This window comes from Dasypus novemcinctus, chromosome 30 (genome assembly GCF_030445035.2).
Source record: "Dasypus novemcinctus isolate mDasNov1 chromosome 30, mDasNov1.1.hap2, whole genome shotgun sequence".
In the NCBI taxonomy this organism is placed as follows: domain Eukaryota; kingdom Metazoa; phylum Chordata; class Mammalia; order Cingulata; family Dasypodidae; genus Dasypus; species Dasypus novemcinctus.
The window spans coordinates 43491816-43513879 of record NC_080702.1 but is presented as its reverse complement, the minus strand read 5'-3'; the positions used below and the strand labels follow the sequence as shown (position 1 = coordinate 43513879).

At 62.8% G+C, this 22064-nt stretch overlaps 1 protein-coding gene across 1 annotated transcript in view; it reads left to right on the top strand.

The window, feature by feature from the left end:
* The first annotated feature begins 2025 nt into the window (after positions 1 to 2025).
* NOTCH3 (notch receptor 3) overlaps positions 2026 to 22064 on the top strand; it is a 47143-nt gene continuing 27104 nt past the window's right edge. The window contains 15 exon segments of the mRNA XM_058290283.2: positions 2026 to 2124; positions 4807 to 4885; positions 8549 to 8691; positions 8770 to 9083; positions 9085 to 9118; positions 9200 to 9322; positions 9417 to 9650; positions 11569 to 11724; positions 11810 to 11995; positions 14028 to 14141; positions 14370 to 14483; positions 16217 to 16450; positions 16558 to 16668; positions 19169 to 19361; positions 19440 to 19591. Coding sequence (XP_058146266.1) covers positions 2055 to 2124; positions 4807 to 4885; positions 8549 to 8691; positions 8770 to 9083; positions 9085 to 9118; positions 9200 to 9322; positions 9417 to 9650; positions 11569 to 11724; positions 11810 to 11995; positions 14028 to 14141; positions 14370 to 14483; positions 16217 to 16450; positions 16558 to 16668; positions 19169 to 19361; positions 19440 to 19591 — 2257 coding nt within the window. The 5' untranslated portion in view covers positions 2026 to 2054.

The following is a 22064-nucleotide window of genomic DNA, read 5'->3' as shown; positions in this document are numbered from 1 at the left end:
AGCTTTGCGCCCCAGAAACCAACGTCAGCCGCGCCGGGACGGGGAACCCACGCCAGGTGCCAAATGAGCCGGTGTACCTGGATGAGGCCGTGTCACTTCCATGGCTCCTGTCCGTGGTTCCAGACAATCCGGTGCACCAGGATGAGGCCGTGTCACTTCCGTGGCTCCTGTCCGTGGTTCCAGCCGATCCGGTGCACCGGGATGAGGCCGTGCCACTTCCGTGGCTCCTGTCCGTGGTTCCAGCCGATCCGGTGCACCGGGATGAGGCCGTGCCACTTCCGTGGCTCCTGTCCGTGGTTCCAGCCGATCCGGTGCACCGGGATGAGGCCGTGCCACTTCCGTGGCTCCTGTCCGTGGTTCCAGCCGATCCGGTGCACCGGGATGAGGCCGTGTCACTTCCGTGGCTCCTGTCCGTGGTTCCAGCCGATCCGGTGTGCCGGGATGAGTCCGTGTCACTTCCGTGGCTCCTGTCCGTGGTTCCAGCCGATCCGGTGTGCCGGGATGAGGCTGTGTCACTTCCGTGGCTCCTGTCCGTGGTTCCAGCCGATCCGGTGCGCCGGGATGAGGCCGTGTCACTTCCGTGGCTCCTGTCCTTGGTTCCGATGGCCTGAACCTGTCACCAGGAAATCGCAGAATGGCCCTGGAGGCAGGTGGGAAAAAGCCACCTGGACCCTTGGAAGCATCCATGCCACGAAAGACACAGAGAGGCCGAGGACCTGAGTCCCAAGAACGGTCCCAGAGAAATCCCACGCAGTGTCGGGGATTAGATCCTCCTGGACCAGCAGAGAAACAACCTGTAGAGGATACTTTGTGGGGTAACTTGCTAAATACGGACGGAGGGTAAAAAACCGTACTATGTTTATGGCAGAGAATGCCTTCGCACAGAAAACACGTGCAGTGAAGTATATTTGGGGGCAAAAGGGTAGCGTGCCTGCCACTCCCGGCCAAAAAAAAGAGTGCATATATGTAAGCAACTATAAAGCAAACGTGGCAAGTGGGCGCAGAGGGCGAATCCAGGCAAAGGGCCTGCAGAAGCATCTGGCACAAGTTCTACAGTGTCAAGCCCCAGGGGACCCTCCTCTGGGAAGCGTTTCCCATTGCAGGGGGCAGACAGGTACGCCCCCAGCCCCCGGGACAGAGCTGGACATGGAGGTGGAGCTTTAGAAATGCTTCATGCGTACTTGTCAACTCAATGAACAAATAAACCCAGCCAGGAGGCTCCCCAACCCCTCTCTGTGGGTTCCCGTATTTACCCATCCCTCTTTCTCCGGCTCAGTCCTGACCCCTTAAAACCTGGGGGCTGTCTGTGTCCTTCCCTTTAATCCCCGGACTGGGGGCTTCCCAGGGCTTTGGGGGTGTTTCAGGGACACCCCCATCCTCGGTCCCAGGCCCGGAGCAGGCAAAAGGCGGTTGACCAGAAGGAGCAGGGCTGGGGGGCAGCAGAGGCGTCTGGGGTATGGGGTGGGTGGTGGCTGGGAGGAACTTTGGGTTTCAGGCAGGGTGGTGAAGAGGGGGTGCCTGCCGAGCCTGTGTCTGAAGTCCTCGGCTGGGCCCCGAGTTTTGGGGCTGTGGTTTCCGAGTTTGGAGCCCCCCCCCCCCCCGAAACTCCAGGCGTGGGTCTGCGTCGGCGTGACGGCGACCCCTGAGGACGAGGCTGGCCTCCGTTCCGGTTTTCTGGGGGGGCCTTGCGAAGGTCCCCGGCTCTGCGGGTCTGTCCGGGCATGTCCACGGGCCACGGCGTTGGCCACGCGGCCCGCGCGCGCATTCCGGGGTTCGCGAGGGCCTGGGGGGGGGGGGCGGGGGTTCCCCGGGCTGCGCGGGTGGGGATGGAGGGGGGCGGGCAGGGACCCCGGGAGGCCCCGGCCGCGGGGCGGGGGCGCGCAGGGCCGGCCCCGGGGCGGGGCGAGCGGCCGAGGGCTGGGGGCGGGGCGGCCCGGCCGCCTCACTCGGGCGAAGTTGGCGGCGCGGAGGCTGGCCCGGGACGCGCCCGCAGCCCAGGGCAGGAGGGGGGAGGGGGGGTCGCGGCCGCCGTGGGGCCGGGGGCCCGGGGCCCGATGTCGCCGCCGCCGCCGGTGCGGGCGCTGCCGCTGCTGCTGCTGCTGGCGCAACCCGCGCGGGCTGCAGGTGAGGGGCCGGGCGAGCAGATCGCGGCGGGGGGGGGGGGGGCGAGGTGCGAGGACCCCCGAGCGCGGGCCTGGGGGGGGGGTCCCAGAGCCGGGCCTGGGGGCGCAGGGGCCTGGGGGCTGCGAGCCAGTCCCGGAGGTCGCAGGGGCTGCGGGAGGGGGTGGCTTCCAGAGATCCGGGGGCGCAGGGGAGACTGGGGTGGGGGGGTAAAAGGGTTGGCGGGGAGGGGGAACGGGGACTCCAGATTGAGGGGGCCCTCGGGATGGGGGGGGCCAGAGTCCGGGCTCATCCCAACCCGCCCACGCCCGGCGTCCTGGAAAGGTCACCGATCCCCCCCCCCCCCCCAGGCCGGCCCCAACCCCGCACAGGGGCACTCCTCTCCCCCCCCACACAAGGCGGGCCGGGCCGGGCGGGGGGTGGGGAGGGGGCGCGAAGTTCTCCCCGCTGCGAACTCGCCGAAAACTTCCCAGGCCGGAGCGCCGCAAGACCCGGAGCCGGAGCAGGAGCCGGAGCCGCCGCGGCGCCCGCGCCCCCTCCCTCACCCACCGCGGCGCTCCCGCCCCCCCCCCCCCCCCCCCCCCGGCCGCGGGGACCCGGCGGCCCTGGGACCCCGCCCCCCCGCGCGGGGAGGGGGCGCGGGCCCACGTGCTCCCCTCGGGCTCCGGCGCCCCCTCCCCGCGGCCCAAGCCTCTCCCTCGCCGGCCGGGGTCCCCCGCCCCTCCCCCGCCCCGCGCTCCCCCTCCTCCGCCCGGGACAATGGCCGCGCCGTCTAGACACCCCCTCCCCCCGGCCGGCCTCGCGCTTTTCTTTGCCAGACAAAGCTGGACCAGCGGCGGGGCCGGGAACGGGGCTGCGGGGGTGACCCCCCCCCCTCGCCGAAGGCCTGGTCGGCAGGGGAGGGGCGCGGACCGAACGGGGGTCCCCGGGCGCCGCTGCGGGGCTCCGCGCTGGGCGGGCTGGGGTGGGCGGCGAGGTGCGGGAGGGAAGGGGGGCCTTCCCAGCCCAGGCCCCTGGGGCCCCGACCAGGCGAGAGCGGCCGCCCACGCGGGCCGAGCGCGCACATGGCCTGTCACAGGCAGCCCCGGGTCACACACAGACACACAAATGCAAACGTGCACACCCGCAGACGTGCGTGCCCGGGCATGCGCGCGCACACCCAGGCACGCCCAGCTCACACGCGGACCTCTGTGCACACGCAAGCACACTGGCTGTCACACGTGTGCACACATAGCGTGTGTCATCGGCGCAGGGCCTCTCGCACACGCCACCCGGCACACACTCAGGTACACACGGACGCTTGTGTAAGGACATGCCCACACCCAGCGCGCACTGGCCGAGCTGCAGGTACATCCGCCCCACTCTCAGCCACACTCGTGCACGCCCAGCTCACACACGCAGACACACCCAGATCCGCGGGTCACGCACAGGCCCAGGCGGTACTCAAGGCACACTCGTGTCCATACATCCACGGGTGGATGTGCCTTTCTCACATGCCCAGGTACACAGAGGCAGGCGGACAGGTACGAAATCCACGTGTCGCCGCTCCTCCATGCCACAGCTGCACGCCCAAGTCCAGACACGGCTGCGCACGAGGCTGTGTGCACAAACACACGTGGCTCATACCCCCCCCCACAGCCTGTGTGTCGGGGTCCCCCGTGTTGACACTGTCTGTCTGGGGTACAGTCTCCTGCCAGCTTGTCTCTTGGTGAAGGGGACACACATATCACCGTGGCCCATTCTCATGGCCAGCCTAGCTCACTCTGCCTCTCCCCGTCTCTCTCTCTCTCTTTCTCTCTCTCTCTGTCTGCTTCTAGTTTCCTGCTTTTAGTTCCCACGTCATGCCTGCCAAGTCCCACACCGACTGGCTGGGACGCGAGCCCTTTAAAACCTCAGTGTCCTCATCTGGAAAGTGGGCAGGCAGTAATCCCAGCTGCACAACAGTCTCCGGGGCCCTTTTTTCTTTATCTCTCCCTCTCTCTCTGACACACACAGGCGCCGTGGCTCACACCTGCCTGAACTCAGTACCCCTCTCCTTCACACCCAGCCCCACCCTGACCCGCCTGTCAGGGACAGTTAGACTCTGCCACACCCCACAAGGGACCCAGCCCTCGGGGCTGGGGACGCTGGACAGGGCAGCACACACCTGTGCCAGGTGCCCGGCCCTTCAGCGCACGCCCCTTCCCAGCCGCGCCCGCTCTCCCGGCTGGGACCAGGTGCCTGAGTTTGGGGGAACTGAAGCCAGTGCGCGCCCCCAAGTGTGCCCCCCACCCCCTGCCCCAGCTCCTCCCTCCAGGACCCCAAGACACAGGCCAGCAGCCCCAGCTTTCCCAGGGTGCCCCCACTTCCTGCCTCAGCACACACCCCCCCCATTCTGCACAACCCAGCTCTGGCAGCTTCCTGAGCCCCCACATCTGGCACGAGTCGGCCCCACCTCCTGTCTTGCCCCTGCCTTGTGGGTTCCCAGGGCCCCGAGCTGGCAGGGACAGCTGCAGCCCGAACAGCTGGGGCTGGAGACGGGGGCGGGGGGAGGGGGTGCGTGGGAACCGTGGGTGGGGGGGACTCCCCGCACCCGCAGAGACACCCCCCGCCCCGTGCAGCTGTTGCCCAGAGCGGGGAAGGCGGGGGTCTGTGGCTCCCGGGTGCCTGGCTGACCCCCCCACCCTCTCTCGCCCCCTCCCACAGCCCCTGCCTGCCTGGACGGAAACCCATGCGTCAATGGAGGTCGCTGCACTCAGCTGCCCTCCCGGGGGGCTGCCTGCTTGTGAGTATCTGACTCGGGGCCACCAGTGGGCCGGGCCCCCAAACGGGGAACGCGCTTCCACTTTCTTCCTCTGCCCCCCATGTCCCCCCCACTCCGTGGGCGCCTCTTCCGTTTGTGTGTGTGTGGCCGCGGGTGATAGTTATGCAAGCTCTCTTTCCCCCACGGGAGTCTGCCTGGCCCGGGTTCAAATTTCCCTCCAACTGGCCGGAACTTAAACCCCTTCAGCCTCCACGTCCTGCTCTGGAACGTGAGCCCCGCAGTCCCGCCCTCACAGAGTTGAAGGGTGACGCCTGAGGTCAGGTTTTCCAATCCACAAACCCTCCTGTTTCTCAGGAATTGGCGATGTGTGTGTGTGGGGGGACGTTTGATTTGTGACTTTGGGTCCCATCCCCTCTTGGAACCTCCCCCCTTCTGTGAAAGAGGGGTGCTTCTCCCAGCTTTGTGGGAGGGACCCAAGGTTGGATGAAACAAGGAACGGCTGGGAGAGGGGACTGGGAAAGAACTGAGCGGAGGCAGCTCAGGTGGAATTTTCTCGATCCTGGGAAAACCTGGGCAAGTGCTTTGAGCTTTCTGAGCCTCGTGTGTTGCATCTGGAAAATGGGGCAATTCTCCTTGGAGAAGCTGTTTGTAAGGGTTAAGAGGTCCTGGATCTGATGTGCTCAGCTTAGCACTAGGTAGAGAGTAAGTCTTTAATAACGGGGAGGCGGAGGTGGCTCAGGTGACTGGGAGGTCTCGGGTTCGATTCCTGGGGCCTCCTGGGGAAGGCGAGCTGGCTCGTGGAGAGCTGATGGCAGACAGCGGGCGCAAACAAGGGGAGGGGGAATAAATAAATGAAAATAAATAAATCTTAAAAAAAAAAAAAGATACCGAGGAAGTAGGAGCTTTGAGGAAATAGGTGTTTAATTGAAGGTTTTGGGGGAAGCCCTTGGCTGCGTTGATCATATTATCAAAAGTGTTATTAACAGAAGCATTTCACCCAGGAATCATGAACAGATTCATTCGTGTATTAATTTATTCAACAGCAAATAGGTTTGGACCCAGGCAGTCTGAACGGGTGACCCAGGGAGCCCCTTCTTTTGACCTGAGCCTCACCTGGTCTCACCTGCGTGGGGGGGGGGGGCGCTGAGCCTGGCCGAGAGGGTTCCTGGGGCTGGAGGGGAGGGGCTGCGGTGGTGGTGGTGTGTGGGGGGTGAAGTGCGGTCTTACCTGGAGCCGCTCTACCTGGGAGGCGGGGCGGCGGGGCCCCGGGCGCCCGCGCAGGGGGGCTCCGCGCCTGGAAGACCGCCGACAGGTGAATGCGCCCGCGGCTGCCCCGCCCCCCCCCGACAGGTGAATCACCGGCGCGCGCGGCCGCCCGGAGCCCGGATCTCCCGGAGCGGAGCGGGGCCGGGCCCCCAGAGCTGCGCCCTGGGAACCACTCCCCAAGGAGCGCCCCCCACCCAGATCTGGAGGGCCCCCAGCCCTCGCGTCCTTAGGGGGACGCTTCAAGATGAAGCCCTCAATCCCCCCCCCACCCCCAAAGCTCTCGCCCCCATCTCTTAGTCCCCGCCCCCCACCCCCCCCCCACCCCAGGCCACCCTCCCCCCCCTAAGTCAGCGCTGCCCCCACCTGGGTTTCTCCCAAAGCCCGGGCCGCGGGGCGGGGCGCGGGCGGGGGCTGGAACCGGCCCGACCGGTCGGCGCGGGGGGGGGGGGGGGGGCGCGGGGCGCAGAGCGTGGGAACCCGCCCCGGGCGGCGGGAGTGGGGCGGCGGGGCCGCGCCCTGCCTGGCGGAGGGGGACCCGCCGCCCTCGGCGCCCGGGAGCAGCGCGCCCCCTCCCGGCGCGGCCGGCGCCCTGCGGCCCTGTGGGGAGGGGGCCTGGGAACTGCCGCTCCCCCCGCCTCTCCCGCCCCAGCGCCACCCGTGCCCCCGCCCGGCCTTGCCCGGACCTGCTCCGCTGGGGGCCGGGGTGGGGGAAGCTTGGAGGTGACGTTGAGGGCTTGAGTCAGCTGGAGCGCAGCCCCGGGGCGCCTGCCACTCTGGAGGGAGGGGCCAGCTGGGGGGTGGCAGCGGGGAGCCTGCCTGGCCCCCCCCCTCGACGGTTCCCAGACTTGCGATCATGCCCCCCCCCCCCCATTCCCTGCCCTTCCTCCCAACTCCAGGCTGTCTGGGTGGGCTTGGGGAGGGGGCCTCCGGGCTGAAGGACCCCTCCCCAACTTGGGGGGGGCCCCCCGGAGGGCACCGGCGTAGGTGCCCCACCCCCACGAGAGGAAGCGGTGCGAATGCCGCAGGGAAAAGCGTCCACACGTGGGACTGCCCCCCCGCAGTCCAGCGCTTCGGGTGGCCCCCGTGCGCCTCTGTGTCTGTCAGTCCGTCTCTCTGCCTGTGGTCGTCTCCTGGAGTCTGAGACTTGGCGTTGGCTCTTCCCTTCCCAGTCAGTCTCTGCTCAGATGCCCCATTATCAGAAAGGCTTTCTCTGACCCTGGCCCCCCCCCCCGCACCGTGGCCCCCCCCCCCCAAGGCCCTCGACACGGCCTGCCACCGCTTAGATATTAATTCATTACTCCTATATGTGTGCTCTCTTCTCCCCCGCGGGGCTCTCTGCGCCTCAAGAGGGGAGGCGCCCCTTTGATGTCATTTCTTCCCATTATTTTTTTATTTTGGCGAAACCTACAATAGCCTAAAATGAATCACTTCAATCGTTCCTAAGGGTACAATTCCGTGGCATGAGATACCTTCAAAACGTTGCGTAACCATCGCCATCGAGTTTCAGAACTTTCTTATTATCCAAAATAGAAACTCTGTACCCATTAAGCAAGAGCACCCCTCCCCCACCACTCCCCACCCCCCCCCCCCCAGTCCCTGGTAATCCCTACTCTGCATTCTCTGTGAATTTGCTCGTTCTAGAGATTTCCTGTCCCCGCAATCGTACCCTATTTGTCTTTTTGCATCTCGCTTCTTTCACGCGGCGTCATGATTTCGGGGTTCGCCCACGTCCTAGCAGTGGATCAGAATTTCATTCCTTTTTTCTGCCAGCGTGGTATTCCATGGCGCTGAGCAGCCCGTTGTGTTGACCCGTCCACCCGCAGATGGACACCTGGGTGCCTCCCCTTTTGGCCACTGTGACCGTTTTTTTAAATTTTAGCAACATTTTTTTTTAGTTGTCCTTTTTCAAAGAGACACATAGATCCCACAAAATGTTCCATTAAAAAATATAAGCGGTTCCCATATGCCCCCCTCACCCCACTCCTCCCACATCAACCACCTCTCTCCTCGTTGTGGCACATTCATTGCATTTGGTGAATGCATTTTGGAGCACTGCTGCACCCCATGGATTATAGTTCACATTGTAGTTTACACTCTCCCCCCTGTCCATTCAGTGCTTACAGGAAATTGGGGGGTGGGAGAGGAAGGTTGTGAGCTGAAACCTCCATGGGTGAAATCTATGATACAGTGGAGGTAAGTAGTTGTGCAGTGAAGGGATAAGATGGGGGGGCACTGTGCCCTTTTATTGGTTTGCTGCTGGGGTCCCCCCCCCCACGCTCTAGTAGGTGTACGGTAGGTATTTGTTGCATGCGTGTGTTTGTTGGGCTGTTTGTGGATTTCTTGCCTGTCCTGTGGGAGTTTCCGTGTCTGGTGCTATCTTGCCCCGGCTGCCCCCAGCGAGCCTGTCTCTGTCCCCAGGTGCCCGCCAGGTTGGGTGGGTGACCGGTGCCAGCTGGAAGACCCCTGCCATTCGGGCCCCTGCGCCGGCCGAGGCGTCTGCCAGAGCTCCGTGGTGGCCGGCTCTGCCCAGTTCTCCTGCCGCTGTCCCCGGGGCTTCCGAGGTGGGTCCACGGTGGGGGGAGCGTGGGGCAGGTGAGGGTGTGGTTGGCTCCAGTCTCACGCTGCCCTGGTTCCTCCAGGTCCCGACTGCTCCCTGCCGGACCCCTGCCTCAGCAGCCCCTGTGCCCACGGCGCCCGCTGCTCGGTGGGCAGCGACGGCCGCTACGTCTGCTCCTGCCCGCCCGGCTACCAGGGCCGCAGCTGCCGCGGCGACGTGGACGAGTGCCGCGCGGGCGGGCTGCCCGGGCCCTGCCGCCACGGCGGCACCTGCCTCAACACGCCCGGCTCCTTCCACTGCCAGTGCCCCGCCGGCTACGCGGGGTCCCTGTGTGACGTTCCCGCCGTGCCCTGTGCCCCCTCGCCGTGCCGCAACGGGGGCACCTGCAGGCAGAGCGGGGGAGCTCACCTACGAGTGCACCTGCCTTCCCGGTGAGCGAGCCGAGGCCAGACAGGGGACGGGGAGGGCGAGCGGCCGCCTCGGTGGTGACCGTCCGCCCCTCACTCTGCCAGGCTTTGAGGGCCAGAACTGTGACGTGAACGTGGACGACTGCCCGGGACACCGATGCCTAAACGGGGCCACCTGCGTTGACGGCGTCAACACCTACAACTGCCAGTGCCCTCCGGAGTGGACAGGTGGGTGGGCGCCCCGGGCCGAGGGCAGCTGGGCAGCCGAGCCCGGGCGGGCACACGCCAGGCGGCTGGAGAGGGGGCGTCTCTTGTGCCGCAGGCCAGTTCTGCACGGAGGATGTGGACGAGTGCCAGCTGCAGCCCAACGCCTGCCACAACGGAGGCACCTGCTTCAACACGCTCGGCGGCCACAGCTGCGTGTGCGTCAACGGCTGGACGGGCGAGAGCTGCAGCCAGAACATCGACGACTGCGCCACGGCCGTGTGCTTCCACGGCGCCACCTGCCACGACCGCGTGGCCTCCTTCTACTGCGCCTGCCCCATGGGCAAGACCGGTGAGCGGCCGATTTTCCCCCGGGGACGGTGGGGGAGCCACCGATGGTTCTTGAGCAGTGCCAGGGTGGTGTCTGTGACTTGAGTGGTAGAAAGATGGTGATGGAGGCTGGATTTGGGGGTGAAGGGCAAGTGGGGGGAGGCCTGGGAAGAGGCTGGTGCACGGTCCAGAGAATGCATCCTGGCGAAGGGGCCTTCGGAAGCAGCAAGAATCAGCGGTGGGAGGGGTCCTTGGAGATAGAATTGAAGTCCAAGCCAGGCAGAAGAGTCTATGGAAGCAGAGGCTGGAGGGCAGGACTCTTTATAACCAGAAAAAACAACTGATTTAAAAACAATACAGAGAAGTGGATGTGGCTCAACCGATAGAGCCTCTGCCTACCACATGGGAGGTCCAGGGTTCAAACCCAGGGCCTTCTGACCCGTGTGGTGAGCTGGCCCATGCACAGGGCTGATTTTCCCAAGGAGTGCTGTGGCACGCAGGGGTGTCCCCCACGTAGGGGAGCCCCACATGCAAGAAGTGTACCCCATAAGGAGAGCCGCCCAGTGTGAAAAAAGTGCAGCCTGCCCAGGAGAGGCACACATGGAGAGCTGACACAACAAGATGATGCAACAACAAAAAAAAAGACATAGATTCTTGGTGCAGCTAACAAGAATACAAGCGGACACAGAAGAACACAGTGAATGTACACAGAGAGCAGACAGCTGTGGGCGGGGGGGAGGTGGAAGGAGAGAGAAATAAATAAAAGGAAAACAAATCTTAAAAAAAAATAAAAACAATGTGTGAGGAAGGGGATGTGGTTCAAGTGATGGAGCTTCCACCTACCATATGGGAGGACCTGGGTTCGATTTCTGGGGCCTCCTGGTGAAAAAGAAGAAGAGAAAGTGTGCCCATGTGGTGACCCAGTGCCCGGACAAGTGAGTCACGCAGCAAGATGACGACGCATCAAAAGAGAGACAAGGGGGAAACGGACTTTGGCCCAGTGGTTAGGGCGTCCGTCTACCATATGGGAGGTCCGCGGTTCAAACCCCGGGCCTCCTTGACCCGTGTGGAGCTGGCCATGTTGTGCAGCGCTGATGCGCGCAAGGAGTGCCCTGCCACGTAGGGGTGTCCCCTGCGTGGGGGAGCCCCACGCGCAAGGAGTGCGCCCGTGAGGAGAGCCGCCCAGCGTGAAAAGAAAGAGCAGCCTGCCCAGGAATGGCACCGCCCACACTTCCCGTGCCGCTGACGACAACAGAAGTGGACAAAGAAACAAGACGCAGCAAATGGACACCAAGAGCAGACAACCAGGGGAGGGGGGGGAATTAAATAAATAAATAAATCTTAAAAAAAAAAAAAAAAGAGAGAGACAAGGGGAGAGTCAAGGTGAAGAGCAGCGCAAACCAAGAACTGAGGTGGCACAATTGACAGGGAACCTCTCTCCCCATCAGAGGTCCCCAGGAATGAGTCCCGGTGAATCCTAGAGGAGAAAAAAAATGAGAAAAGAAGACAACACAGACAGCAAAAACAGCAGGGCGGGAGGAGGGGAAGGGGGAAATCAATCAATAAATAAATCTCTTAAAAAAACAATGCGTTGATATTTGCAACATATTTACAAACGGTTTAGGAAAAAAAAAAATAGATAAATTGGTGATAGATGTTAGAGCCCAGACGCTAGAGGATGGATAGATAGAAGATACATAAAGTTATTAACAGTTGAAGCTAGTGGTCGGGTATATGAATGATGACTTTTTCTTTCAGTTTGAAATTTTTCATAATCAAATGCTTGGAAAAAATGAAAAAAAAAAAAAAAAAAGGTGAACAGCTACTAAATATCCTGCAGAGGCATAGTAACTAAAACAGAGCAAAAGCCAGCGCGTGGGTTTGGGACCCTTGCGCCGAGCTGGGGCGTGCGCCCCTGACTCTGCGCGCCCCCGGCCCAGGGCTTCTGTGTCACCTGGACGACGCCTGCGTCAGCAACCCCTGCCACGAGGACGCCATCTGCGACACCAACCCGGTCAACGGCCGCGCCATCTGCACCTGCCCGCTTGGCTTCACGGGCGGCGCGTGCGACCAGGACGTGGACGAGTGCTCCATCGGTGAGGGGTTGGCGCCTGCGCGGGGAGGCGGGGCGGGGCCTCGGCCGGCCCCGCCCACACCGGCTCGCCCCGCCCCCCCGCGCAGGCGCCAACCCTTGCGAGCACCTGGGCCGCTGCGTGAACACGCAGGGCTCTTTCCTGTGCCAGTGCGGCCGCGGCTACACCGGCCCGCGCTGCGAGACGGACGTCAACGAGTGCCTGTCCGGGCCCTGCCGCAACCAGGCCACGTGCCTCGACCGCATCGGCCAGTTCACCTGCATCTGCATGGCAGGTGGGCGGAGGGGCGGGGCCCGAGGGGTGGGCGGGGCCGGAGGCCAGGGGCGGGGCCCGAGGCCAGGGGCGGGGGCCTGAGACAGGTGGCTCTGAGGGTGGGGCTTTAGGCCAGGGGCGGAGCCTGAGGAGTGGGCGGGGCCCGGGGCGAGGGGCGGGGGCCAGAGACAGGTGGTTCTGAGGGTGGGGCTTTAGGCCAGGGGCGGAGCCTGAGGAGTGGGAGGGGCCCGGGGCGAGGGGAGGGGCCAGAGACAGGTGGTTCTGAGGGTGGGGCTTTAGGCCAGGGGCGGAGCCTGAGGAGTGGGCGGGGCCCGGGGCGAGGGGCGGGACCTGAGACAGGTGGTTCTGAGGGTGGGGCTTTAGGCCAGGGGCGGAGCCTGAGGAGTGGGCGGGGCCCGGGGCGAGGGGCGGGGCCCGAGACAGGTAGTTCTGAGGGTGGGGCTTTAGGCCAGGGGCGGAGCCTGAGGAGTGGGCGGGGCCCGAGACCAGGGGCGGGGCCTGAGGCGAGGGGCGGGGCCTGGGACAGGTGGTTCTGAGGGTGGGGCTTTAGGCCAGGGGCGGAGCCTGAGGAGTGGGCGGGGCCCGGGGCGAGGGGCGGGGCCTGAGACAGGTAGTTCTGAGGGTGGGGCTTTAGGCCAGGGGCGGGGCCAGAGGCGAGGGGTGGGGCCTGAGGCAGGTGGTTCTGAGGGCGGGGCTTTAGGCCAGGGGCGGGGCCTGAGGCAGGTGGTTCTGAGGGTGGGGCTTTAGGCCAGGGTCGGGGCCTGAGGCAGGTGGTTCTGGGGGTGGGGCTTTAGGCCAGGGGCGGGGCCTGAGGCGAGGGGCGGGGCCTGAGGCAGGTGGTTCTGAGGGTGGGGCTTTAGGCCAGGGGCGGGGCCTGAGGCAGGTGGTTCTGGGGGTGGGGCTTTAGGCCAGGGGCGGGGCCTGAGGCGAGGGGCGGGGCCTGAGGCAGGTAGTTCTGAGTGTGGGGCTTCAGGCCAGGAGTGGGGCCTGAGGCAGGTGGTTCTGAGGGTGGGGCTTTAGGCCAGGGGCGGGGCCTGAGGTGAGGGGCGGGGCCTGAGACAGGTGGTTCTGGGGGTGGGGCTTTAGGCCAGGGGCGGGGCCTGAGGCGAGGGGCGGGGCCTGAGGCAGGTGGTTCTGAGGGTGGGGCTTTAGGCCAGGGGCGGAGCCTGAGGAGTGGGCGGGGCCCGGGGCGAGGGGCGGGGCCTGGGACAGGTGGTTCTGAGGGTGGGGCTTCAGGCCAGGAGTGGGGCCTGAGGCAGGTGGTTCTGAGGGTGGGGCTTTAGGCCAGGGGCGGGGCCTGAGACAGGTGGTTCTGAGGGTGGGGCTTTAGGCCAGGGGTGGGGCCTGAGACAGGTGGTTCTGGGGGTGGGGCTTTAGGCCAGGGGCGGGGCCTGAGGCGAGGGGCGGGGCCTGAGGCAGGTGGTTCTGAGGGTGGGGCTTCAGGCCAGGAGTGGGGCCTGAGGCAGGTGGTTCTGAGGGTGGGGCTTCAGGCCAGGGGCGGGGCCTGAGGCAGGTGGTTCTGAGGGTGGGGCTTTAGGCCAGGGGCGGGGCCTGAGGCAGGTGGTTCTGAGGGTGGGGCTTCAGGCCAGGGGCGGGGCCTGAGGCAGGTGGTTCTGAGGGTGGGGCTTTAGGCCAGGGGCGGGGCCTGAGGCAGGTGGTTCTGGGGGTGGGGCTTTAGGCCAGGGGCGGGGCCAGGCCAAGCCCGTGCAAGGATGGGGAGGGGGTGACCTGGCTGGGACCCTGAGAGCCCGGGATCAGGAGGAGGCGGGGCCAGAGCAGAATGAGTGCGAGGCTGTGGGCGGGGACAGTGGGAGCCAGTTCTCCAGAAGCGCTGGGAAAGGACTCTGGGCTCTGGACCCCCTCGAGGGCGGGAGGGGGCCCTGGGGTGGGGCCAGGCGTGGTACTTGGAGGTGGGCATGCCAGGTTAGGGTGGGGCCCGGGGCCGGGACCTGGACAGCTGTCTCCCAAACTGGAGGGAGACTGGGGAAGGGTCTTGGGCCCACCCGAGACCGAAAAGGAGCCCCCTCCTCCAGGTTTCACGGGCACCTTCTGCGAGATAGACATTGATGAATGTCAGAGCAGCCCGTGCGTCAACGGCGGCATCTGCAAGGACCGAGTCAACGGCTTCAGCTGCACCTGCCCCTCAGGTGAGGCACCTGGGCTAGGACCCCGGCCCAAGTGGGTCCCCGCAGGGGCAGAGGCTGGAGGGGGGACTTCCCTTAGCCGGGATGGCGCCCGAGAAACCACGTTAGGGGCGGACATGGAAATCAATGTGCAACCAAGTTACCGGGGTTTCCCACCCAAACAGGGCTGGGCCGGCGGGGTCCCCTGCCCCCCTGCCCGGTCCCCACCCCCTCACGCACACCCCGCCCCAGGCTTCAGCGGCGCCACGTGCCAGCTGGATGTGGACGAGTGTGCGAGCACGCCTTGCAGGAACGGTGCCAAGTGCGTGGACCAGCCCGACGGTTACGAGTGCCGCTGCGCCGAGGGTGAGGGCAGGAGGCGCGCCTGGGGGTGGGCTGGGGGTGCCAATAACAGGCTCGGAGAGAGAATGCTGGGGCCAGACGTGGGTGGGGGCAGTGACAGAGCCTGGGGTAGAGCCGATGGCAGACAGAGGCGCAGGTAAGACTAGGACAGGTAGGGCGCGCTGTGTGCGTAACTACAGGGGGTGCCTCCAACCCCCTCTATCGACCCCTCCCCCCCGGGGTTTCCCCTGCGCCCCCACCTCTAGTCTTGGATGGGGTGCGACAGGGTAGCCAGGATGCGATCTGGAGGCGGGGCCATGGCTGGGGGTCTTAGCCCAGGTGAGTTGGAAGTGCCTAGATGCAGTGGAGGCAGATGTGGGGGCGGGGCCTGAATGGAGCCCCGCCCCTGCCAGCTTTGAGGGCTCCTTCTGCCCACCAAGATCTTTTTAAAATTTAATTTAATTTTTTGGTCTGTAATGTTTTTTTTTTTTTTTTTTTTTTAAAGATTTATTTATTTATTTAATTTCCCCCCCTCCCCTGGTTGTCTGTTCTTGGTGTCTATTTGCTGCGTCTTGTTTCTTTGTCCGCTTCTGTTGTCGTCAGCGGCACGGGAAGTGTGGGCGGCGCCATTCCTGGGCAGGCTGCACTTTCTTTTCACGCTGGGCGGCTCTTCTCACGGGCGCACTCCTTGCACGTAGGGCTCCCCCACGCGGGGGACATCCTTGCGTGGCAGGGCACTCCTTGCGCGCATCAGCACTGCGCATGGCCAGCTCCACACGGGTCAAGGAGGCCCAGGGTTTGAACCGCGGACCTCCCATATGGTAGACGGACGCCCTAACCACTGGGCCAAAGTCCGTTTCCCTTACAGGAAGTGTGGGCAGCGCCATTCCTGGGCAGGCTGCACTTTCTTTTCACACTGGGCAGCTTTCCTCACGGGCGCACTCCTTGCGCGTGGGGCTCCCCCACGCGGGGGACACCCTTGCGTGGCACGGCACTCCTTGCGCGCATCAGCACTGCACATGGCCAGCTCCACACGGGTCAAGGAGGCCCGGGGTTTGAACCGCGGACCTCCCATATGGTAGACGGACGCCCTAACCACTGGGCCAAAGTCCGTTTCCCTTAATGTTTTAATATTACATTCAAAAAATACGAGGTCCCCATATACCCCCCTGCCCCCCATAGTTCTTTTTTTTTTTAAAGATACATAGATCACGTAAAATGTTACATTAAAAAATATAAGAGGTTTCCAGATACCCCACCTGCCACCCGCCCCCACTCCTCCCACATCAACAACCTCTTCCATTGTCGTGGCATTTGGTGAATACATTTTGGAGCACTGCTGCCCCGCATGGATAAGAGTTTACATTGTAGCTGACACTCTCCCCCAGTCCACCCAGTGGGCTATGGCAGGGTATATAATGTCCTGCATCTGTCCCTGCAATGTCATTCAGGGCAACTCCACGTCCAGAAAGTGCCCCCACCTCACACCTCTTCTTCCCTCTCTCTGCCCCCAGCAACTACAGTGGCCACTGTCTCCAGATCAGTGCTGCCGTTTCTTCCATTACCAGTCACGATAGTTCTACAGGAGGATACCAGCGAGTCCACTCTAATCCATATTTTATTCCTCCATCCTGCGGCGCCTGGGATGGGGATGCCCACCCCAGCTCTAAATCGACGGGGGGGGGGGGGGGCTTAGATGATGGGCAGGTTTTGAAGCTGATGGCCAGGCCTCTGTGTCCCCCCCCCACCCCCCGCAGGCTTTGAGGGCGTGCTGTGTGAGCACAACATCGACGACTGCTCCCCGGACCCGTGCCACCACGGGCACTGCGTGGACCGCATCGCCAGCTTCTCGTGCGCCTGTGCCCCGGGCTACACCGGCACGCGCTGTGAGAGCCAGGTGGACGAGTGTCGCAGCCAGCCCTGCCGCCACGGGGGCAAGTGCCTCGACCTGGTGGACAAGTACCTGTGCCGCTGCCCTCCCGGCACCACAGGTGGGTCCCCTGCCCCCCCACGAGCTGGGCTGGGAAGAGCACAGAGAGGGCTTGGGGACCCGTGCCCCCAGGTGGCAGCTCCGGCAGGATTTCCCTCTGCCCCGCAGGTGTGAACTGTGAAGTGAACATCGACGACTGTGCCAGCCAGCCCTGCACCTTCGGAGTCTGCCGCGACGGCATCAACCGCTACGACTGTGTCTGCCAACCTGGCTTCACAGGTGCGCCGACGGCTACCTGTGAAGGGGAGGGGTCCCTAGAGGGTGAGAAGGAAGTCATCTGGGCCTACTGCCAGGGCGTCTGGCGGGCTTAGAGCACCTGACATTTATTGTGTCCTCCGAAATCAAGGTCAGCAGCCAGCGGCCTCTCTGAAAACTGCAGAGGAAAATTTGTCCCCTGGCACGTCTCCTGGTTGCTGGCCATTCATGATATTCTCTGCCCCAGGTGTGACTTGGTATTTTCCCTATTTTTAGGTTTCTTCTTGTAAGGACACCAATTCTACTCAATTAGAGACCCACCTAGTAGAGAAGGACCTCGTTTTAGTTCCTAATTCCGTCTGTAAGGACGCTATTTTTTAAAAATAAGTAAACACCTTTCTTTTTTTCCTACAATCTCTTAATTAAAAAAAAATGTTACATTCAAAAAATATAAGTGGTTCCCTTATACCGCCACCCCTCCTCACCCCACTCTGCCCATATCAACAACCTCTTTCATCATTATGGCACGTGCATTGCATTTGGTGAATACATTTTGGAGCACTGCTGCCCTGCATGGATTATAGTTTACATTGTAGTTTACACTCTCCCCCAGAACTTCAAAAAATAAAATAGCAAAGGGCAGCGTAACAAAGCGTGGAAGCGTTACTCTAACATCATCTTTCCGGGCACATTTATCTCATTTAATCCTAAGAACAAACTCAGTTGTTTCTCCAGATTTCAGAAATACACATAAATGAGCACAGATTGGTTAAATAACCTAACCAAGGTCTTCTTGTCAATGAAGAAAAGAAAGGAGAAAATGTTTAATCGTTTTCATACCTCAGAAAACTAAACCTCATATAATGTATTTTTTGTCTTTTAGCATTGCTATAGTACCTTCTTGTAATGACCCTATTTCCAAAGAAGGCCCCTTTCTGAGGTCGTGGGAGTCAGGGTGTCACTGTATCTTTTTTTTTTTGAGGGGGGGGGGAGCATAATTCAATCCATAACATGAGATGATGCCTTGTCATTTGTATTTTTTTTTTTTGAGGTCAAATTCACATAATATCAAACCAATCTTTAAAAGTGGACAATCCAGCGGCATTTAGTACATTCTTGACATTGTGCAGCGCCACCTCTGTCTAGTTCCAAATGTTCTCGTCACCCGGGAGAGGAAACCGCATACTCATTTTATTTTATTTTATTTATTTAGTTATATTTATTTCTCTCTCCTTCTCTTCCCCCGCCAGTTGTCTGTCTCTGTGTCCGCTTGCATTCTTGTCAGTGGCACTGGGAATCTGTGTCTCTTTTATTTATTTATTTATTTAAAAAGATATATTTATTTATTTCTCTCCCCTCCCCCCACCACGGTTGTCTGTTCTCTGTGTCTATTTGCTGCGTCTCCTTCTTTGTCCGCTTCTGCTGTTGTCAGCGGCACGGGAATCTGTGTTTCTTTTTGTTGCGTCATCTTGTTGTGTCAGCTCGCTGTGTGGGTGGCACCATTCCTGGGCAGTCTGCACTTTCTTTCGCGCTGGGCGGCTCTCCTTATGGGGTGCACTCCTTGTGCGTGGGGCTCCCCTACGCGGGGACACCCCTATGTACCCAGGCACTCCTTGCGCGCATCAGCACTGCGCATGGGCCAGCTCCACATGGGTCAAGGAGGCCGGGGGTTTGAACCACGGACCTCCCATGTGGTAGACGGACGCCCTAACCACTGGGCCAAGTCCGCTTCCCCTGTGTCTCTTTTCATTGTGTCATCTTGCTGCGTCAGCTCTCCGTGTGTGCGGCACCACTCCTGGGCGGGCTGCACTTTTTTCGCACGGGGCGGCTCTCCTTGCGGGACGCACTCCTTGCGCGTGGGGCTCCCCTACACGGGGGACACCCCTGCATGGCAGGGCACTCCTTGCGCGCATCAGCACTGCGCATGGGCCAGCTGCACACGGGTCAAGGGCGCCCGGGGTTTGAACCCTGGACCTCCCGTGTGGTAGGCGGACTCTCCATCCGTTGAGCCAAATCCGCTTTCCTTCCCCCATACTCATTTTAGCAGGTGCTGCCCCCCTCCCCTGCCCTGGCCCGTGGCTTCTGGGGTCTCTGGATTTGCCTGTTCTGGACATTCCACATAAACGGCGTCAGGCTCCACGCGACCTTCTGAGCCTGCCTTTCTCTCGGTGGCAGTGTCCGAGGGAGGCTCGCCCGATGACACTGTCTGCTTTTGCGCCGAGGCCGTGCTTCCTTTAGGCGCGAGGTGGTCCCCGGGTGGGCTGGAGCCTAGCCTGGAGTGTAGATAAGACTCGGGGACCGGGTGTCTCTGAGTGGGAGCAAGGCGATTTCTTTGTGGGAATCAAAGTGATGTTGAGCAGGTGGGGGGATGAGGACGCAGGGCGAGGCTGACGTGGGAGGCGGCTGAGAACAGGAGCGCCTTTGCTCAGCCGGTGAAACTGTCCTCGAGGCGTGGCCGGGCCGCACGGCACCGGGTTGTCCCTCTCCAGGAGGTGGTGGCCGACATCCCGTGCCTGCTCCCCAGGGCCCCTTTGCAACGTGGAGATCAACGAGTGCGCGTCCAGCCCGTGCGGCGAGGGTGGCACCTGCGAGGACGCCGACAACGGCTTCCGCTGCCTCTGCCCACCGGGCTCCCTGCCCCCGCGCTGCCTCCCGCCCGGCCACCCCTGCGCCCAGGACCCCTGTGCCCATGGCACCTGCCACGACGCCCCCGGAGGGTGAGGCTGCGCCCCCCCCTTCTCCCCTGTCGCCCCCACCCTGGTCCACTCGCTGGGCCTGACCACCTCCCCCGCCAGGTTCCGCTGTGTCTGTGAGCCCGGCTGGAGCGGCCCCCGGTGCGGACAGAGTCTCGCCCGAGATGCGTGCGAATCGCAGCCCTGCCGGGCGGGCGGCACCTGCGCCAGCGATGGAGCCAGCTTCCGCTGCACCTGTCCTCCTGGCACCCAGGGTGAGCGTCCCCCTGCCCTCCCCCGCCGCCCCTTTCTCTTCCTTTTTTCTCTTTCACTCTTGTATTAGTCAGCCAAAGGGGCGCTGATGCAAAATACCAGACGTCTGTGGTTTTTATAAAGGGTATTTATTTGGGGTAGGAGCTTAAAGATACCAGGCCATAAAGCGTAAGTTACTTCCCTCACCAAGGCTATTGTCACGTGTTGCAACAAGATGGTGGCCGACGTCTGCGCGGGCTTAGGCTTCCTGGGCTCCTCCTTCCAGGGTCTTGCTTCTTCCTGGGCTCAGGGTCCCTCCTTCCAGGGTCTGGCTTCTCTCTGAGCTCAGGGTCCCCCCTTCCAGGGTCCGGCTTCTCTCTGGGCTCAGGGTCCCTCCTTCCAGGGTCTGGCTTCTCTCTGGGCTCAGGGACCCCCTTCCAGGGTCTTGCTTCTTCCTGGGCTCAGGGTCCCTCCCTTCCAGGGTCTGGCTTCTCTCTGGGCTCAGGGTCCCTCCCTTCCAGGGTCTGGCTTCCAAGGTCTGGCTTCTCTCTGGGCTCAGGGTCCCTCCCTTCCAGCGTCTGGCTTCTCTCTGGGCTCAGGGTCCCTCCCTTCCAGGGTCTGGCTTCTCTCTGGGCTCAGAGTTCCTCTCTTCCAGGGTCTGGCTTCTCTCTGGGCTCAGAGTTCCTCTCTTCCAGGGTCTGGCTTCTCTCTGGGCTCAGGGTCCCCCCTTCCAGGGTCTGGCTTCTCTCTGGGCTCAGGGTCCCTCCTTCCAAGGTCTGGCTTCTCTCTGGGCTCAGGGTCCCTCCCTTCCAGGGTCTGGCTTCCAAGGTCTGGCTTCTCTCTGGGCTCACGGTCCCTCCCTTCCAGGGTCTGGCTTCTCTCTGGGCTCAGGGTCCAGCCCTTCCAGGGTCTTGCTTCTTCCTGGGCTCAGGGTCCCTCCCTTCCAGGGTCTGGCTTCTCTCTGGGCTCAGGGTTCCTCTCTTCCAGGGTCTGGCTTCTCTCTGGGCTCAGGGTCCCCCCTTCCAGGGTCTGGCTTCTCTCTGGGCTCAGGGTTCCTCTCTTCCAGGGTCTGGCTTCTCTCTGGGCTCAGGGTCTCTCCCTTCCAGGGTCTGGCTTCTCTCTGGGGTCAGGGTTCCTCTCTTCCAGGGTCTGGCTTCTCTCTGGGCTCAGGGTCTCTCCCTTCCAGGGTCTGGCTTCCAAGGTCTGGCTTCTCTCTGGGCTCAGGGTCCCTCCCTTCCAGGGTCTGGCTTCTCTCTGGGCTCAGGGTCTCTCCCTTCCAGGGTCTGGCTTCCAAGGTCTGGCTTCTCTCTGGGCTCAGGGTCCCTCCCTCCAGGGTCTGGCTTCTCTCTGGGCTCAGGGTCGTTCCCTTCCCGGGTCTGGCTTCTCTTTGGGCTCAGGTTCCCTCCCTTCCAGGGTCTGGCTTCTGTCTGGGCTCAGGGTCCCTCCTTCCAGGGTCCGGCTTCTCTCTGGGCTCAGGGTCCCTCCTTCCAAGGTCTGGCTTCTCTCTGGGCTCAGGGTCTTTCCCTTCCAGGGTCTGGCTTCCAAGGTCTGGCTTCTCTCTGGGCTCAGGATCCCTCCCTTCCAGGGTCTGGCTTCTCTCTGGGCTCAGGGTCCCTCCCTTCCAGGGTCTGGCTTCTCTCTGGGCTCAGGGTCCCTCCCTTCCCCGTGTCTGGCTTCTCTTTGGGCTCAGGTTCCCTCCCTTCCAGGGTCTGGCTTCTGTCTGGGCTCAGGGTCCCTCCCTTCCAGCGTCTGGCTTCTCTCTGGGCTCAGGGTCCCTCCTTCCAAGGTCTGGCTTCTCTCTGGGCTCAGGGTCCCTCCCTTCCAGGGTCTGGCTTCTCTCTGGGCTCAGGGTCCCTCCCTTCCAGGGTCTGGCTTCTCTCTGGGCTCAGAGTTCCTCTCTTCCAGGGTCTGGCTTCTCTCTGGGCTCAGGGTCCCCCCTTCCAGGGTCTGGCTTCTTCCTGGGCTCAGGGTCCCTCCCTTCCAGGGTCAGGCTTCTCTCTGGGCTCAGGGTCCCTCCCTTCCAGGGTCTGGCTTCCAAGGTCTGGCTTCTCTCTGGGCTCAGGGTCCCTCCCTTCCAGCGTCTGGCTTCTCTCTGGGCTCAGGGTCCCTCCTTCCAAGGTCTGGCTTCTCTCTGGGCTCAGGGTCCCTCCCTTCCAGGGTCTGGCTTCTCTCTGGGCTCAGGGTCCCTCCCTTCCAGGGTCTGGCTTCTCTCTGGGCTCAGAGTTCCTCTCTTCCAGGGTCTGGCTTCTCTCTGGGCTCAGGGTCCCCCCTTCCAGGGTCTGGCTTCTCTCTGGGCTCAGGGTCCCTCCTTCCAAGGTCTGGCTTCTCTCTGGGCTCAGGGTCCCTCCCTTCCAGGGTCTGGCTTCCAAGGTCTGGCTTCTCTCTGGGCTCACGGTCCCTCCCTTCCAGGGTCTGGCTTCTCTCTGGGCTCAGGGTCCAGCCCTTCCAGGGTCTTGCTTCTTCCTGGGCTCAGGGTCCCTCCCTTCCAGGGTCTGG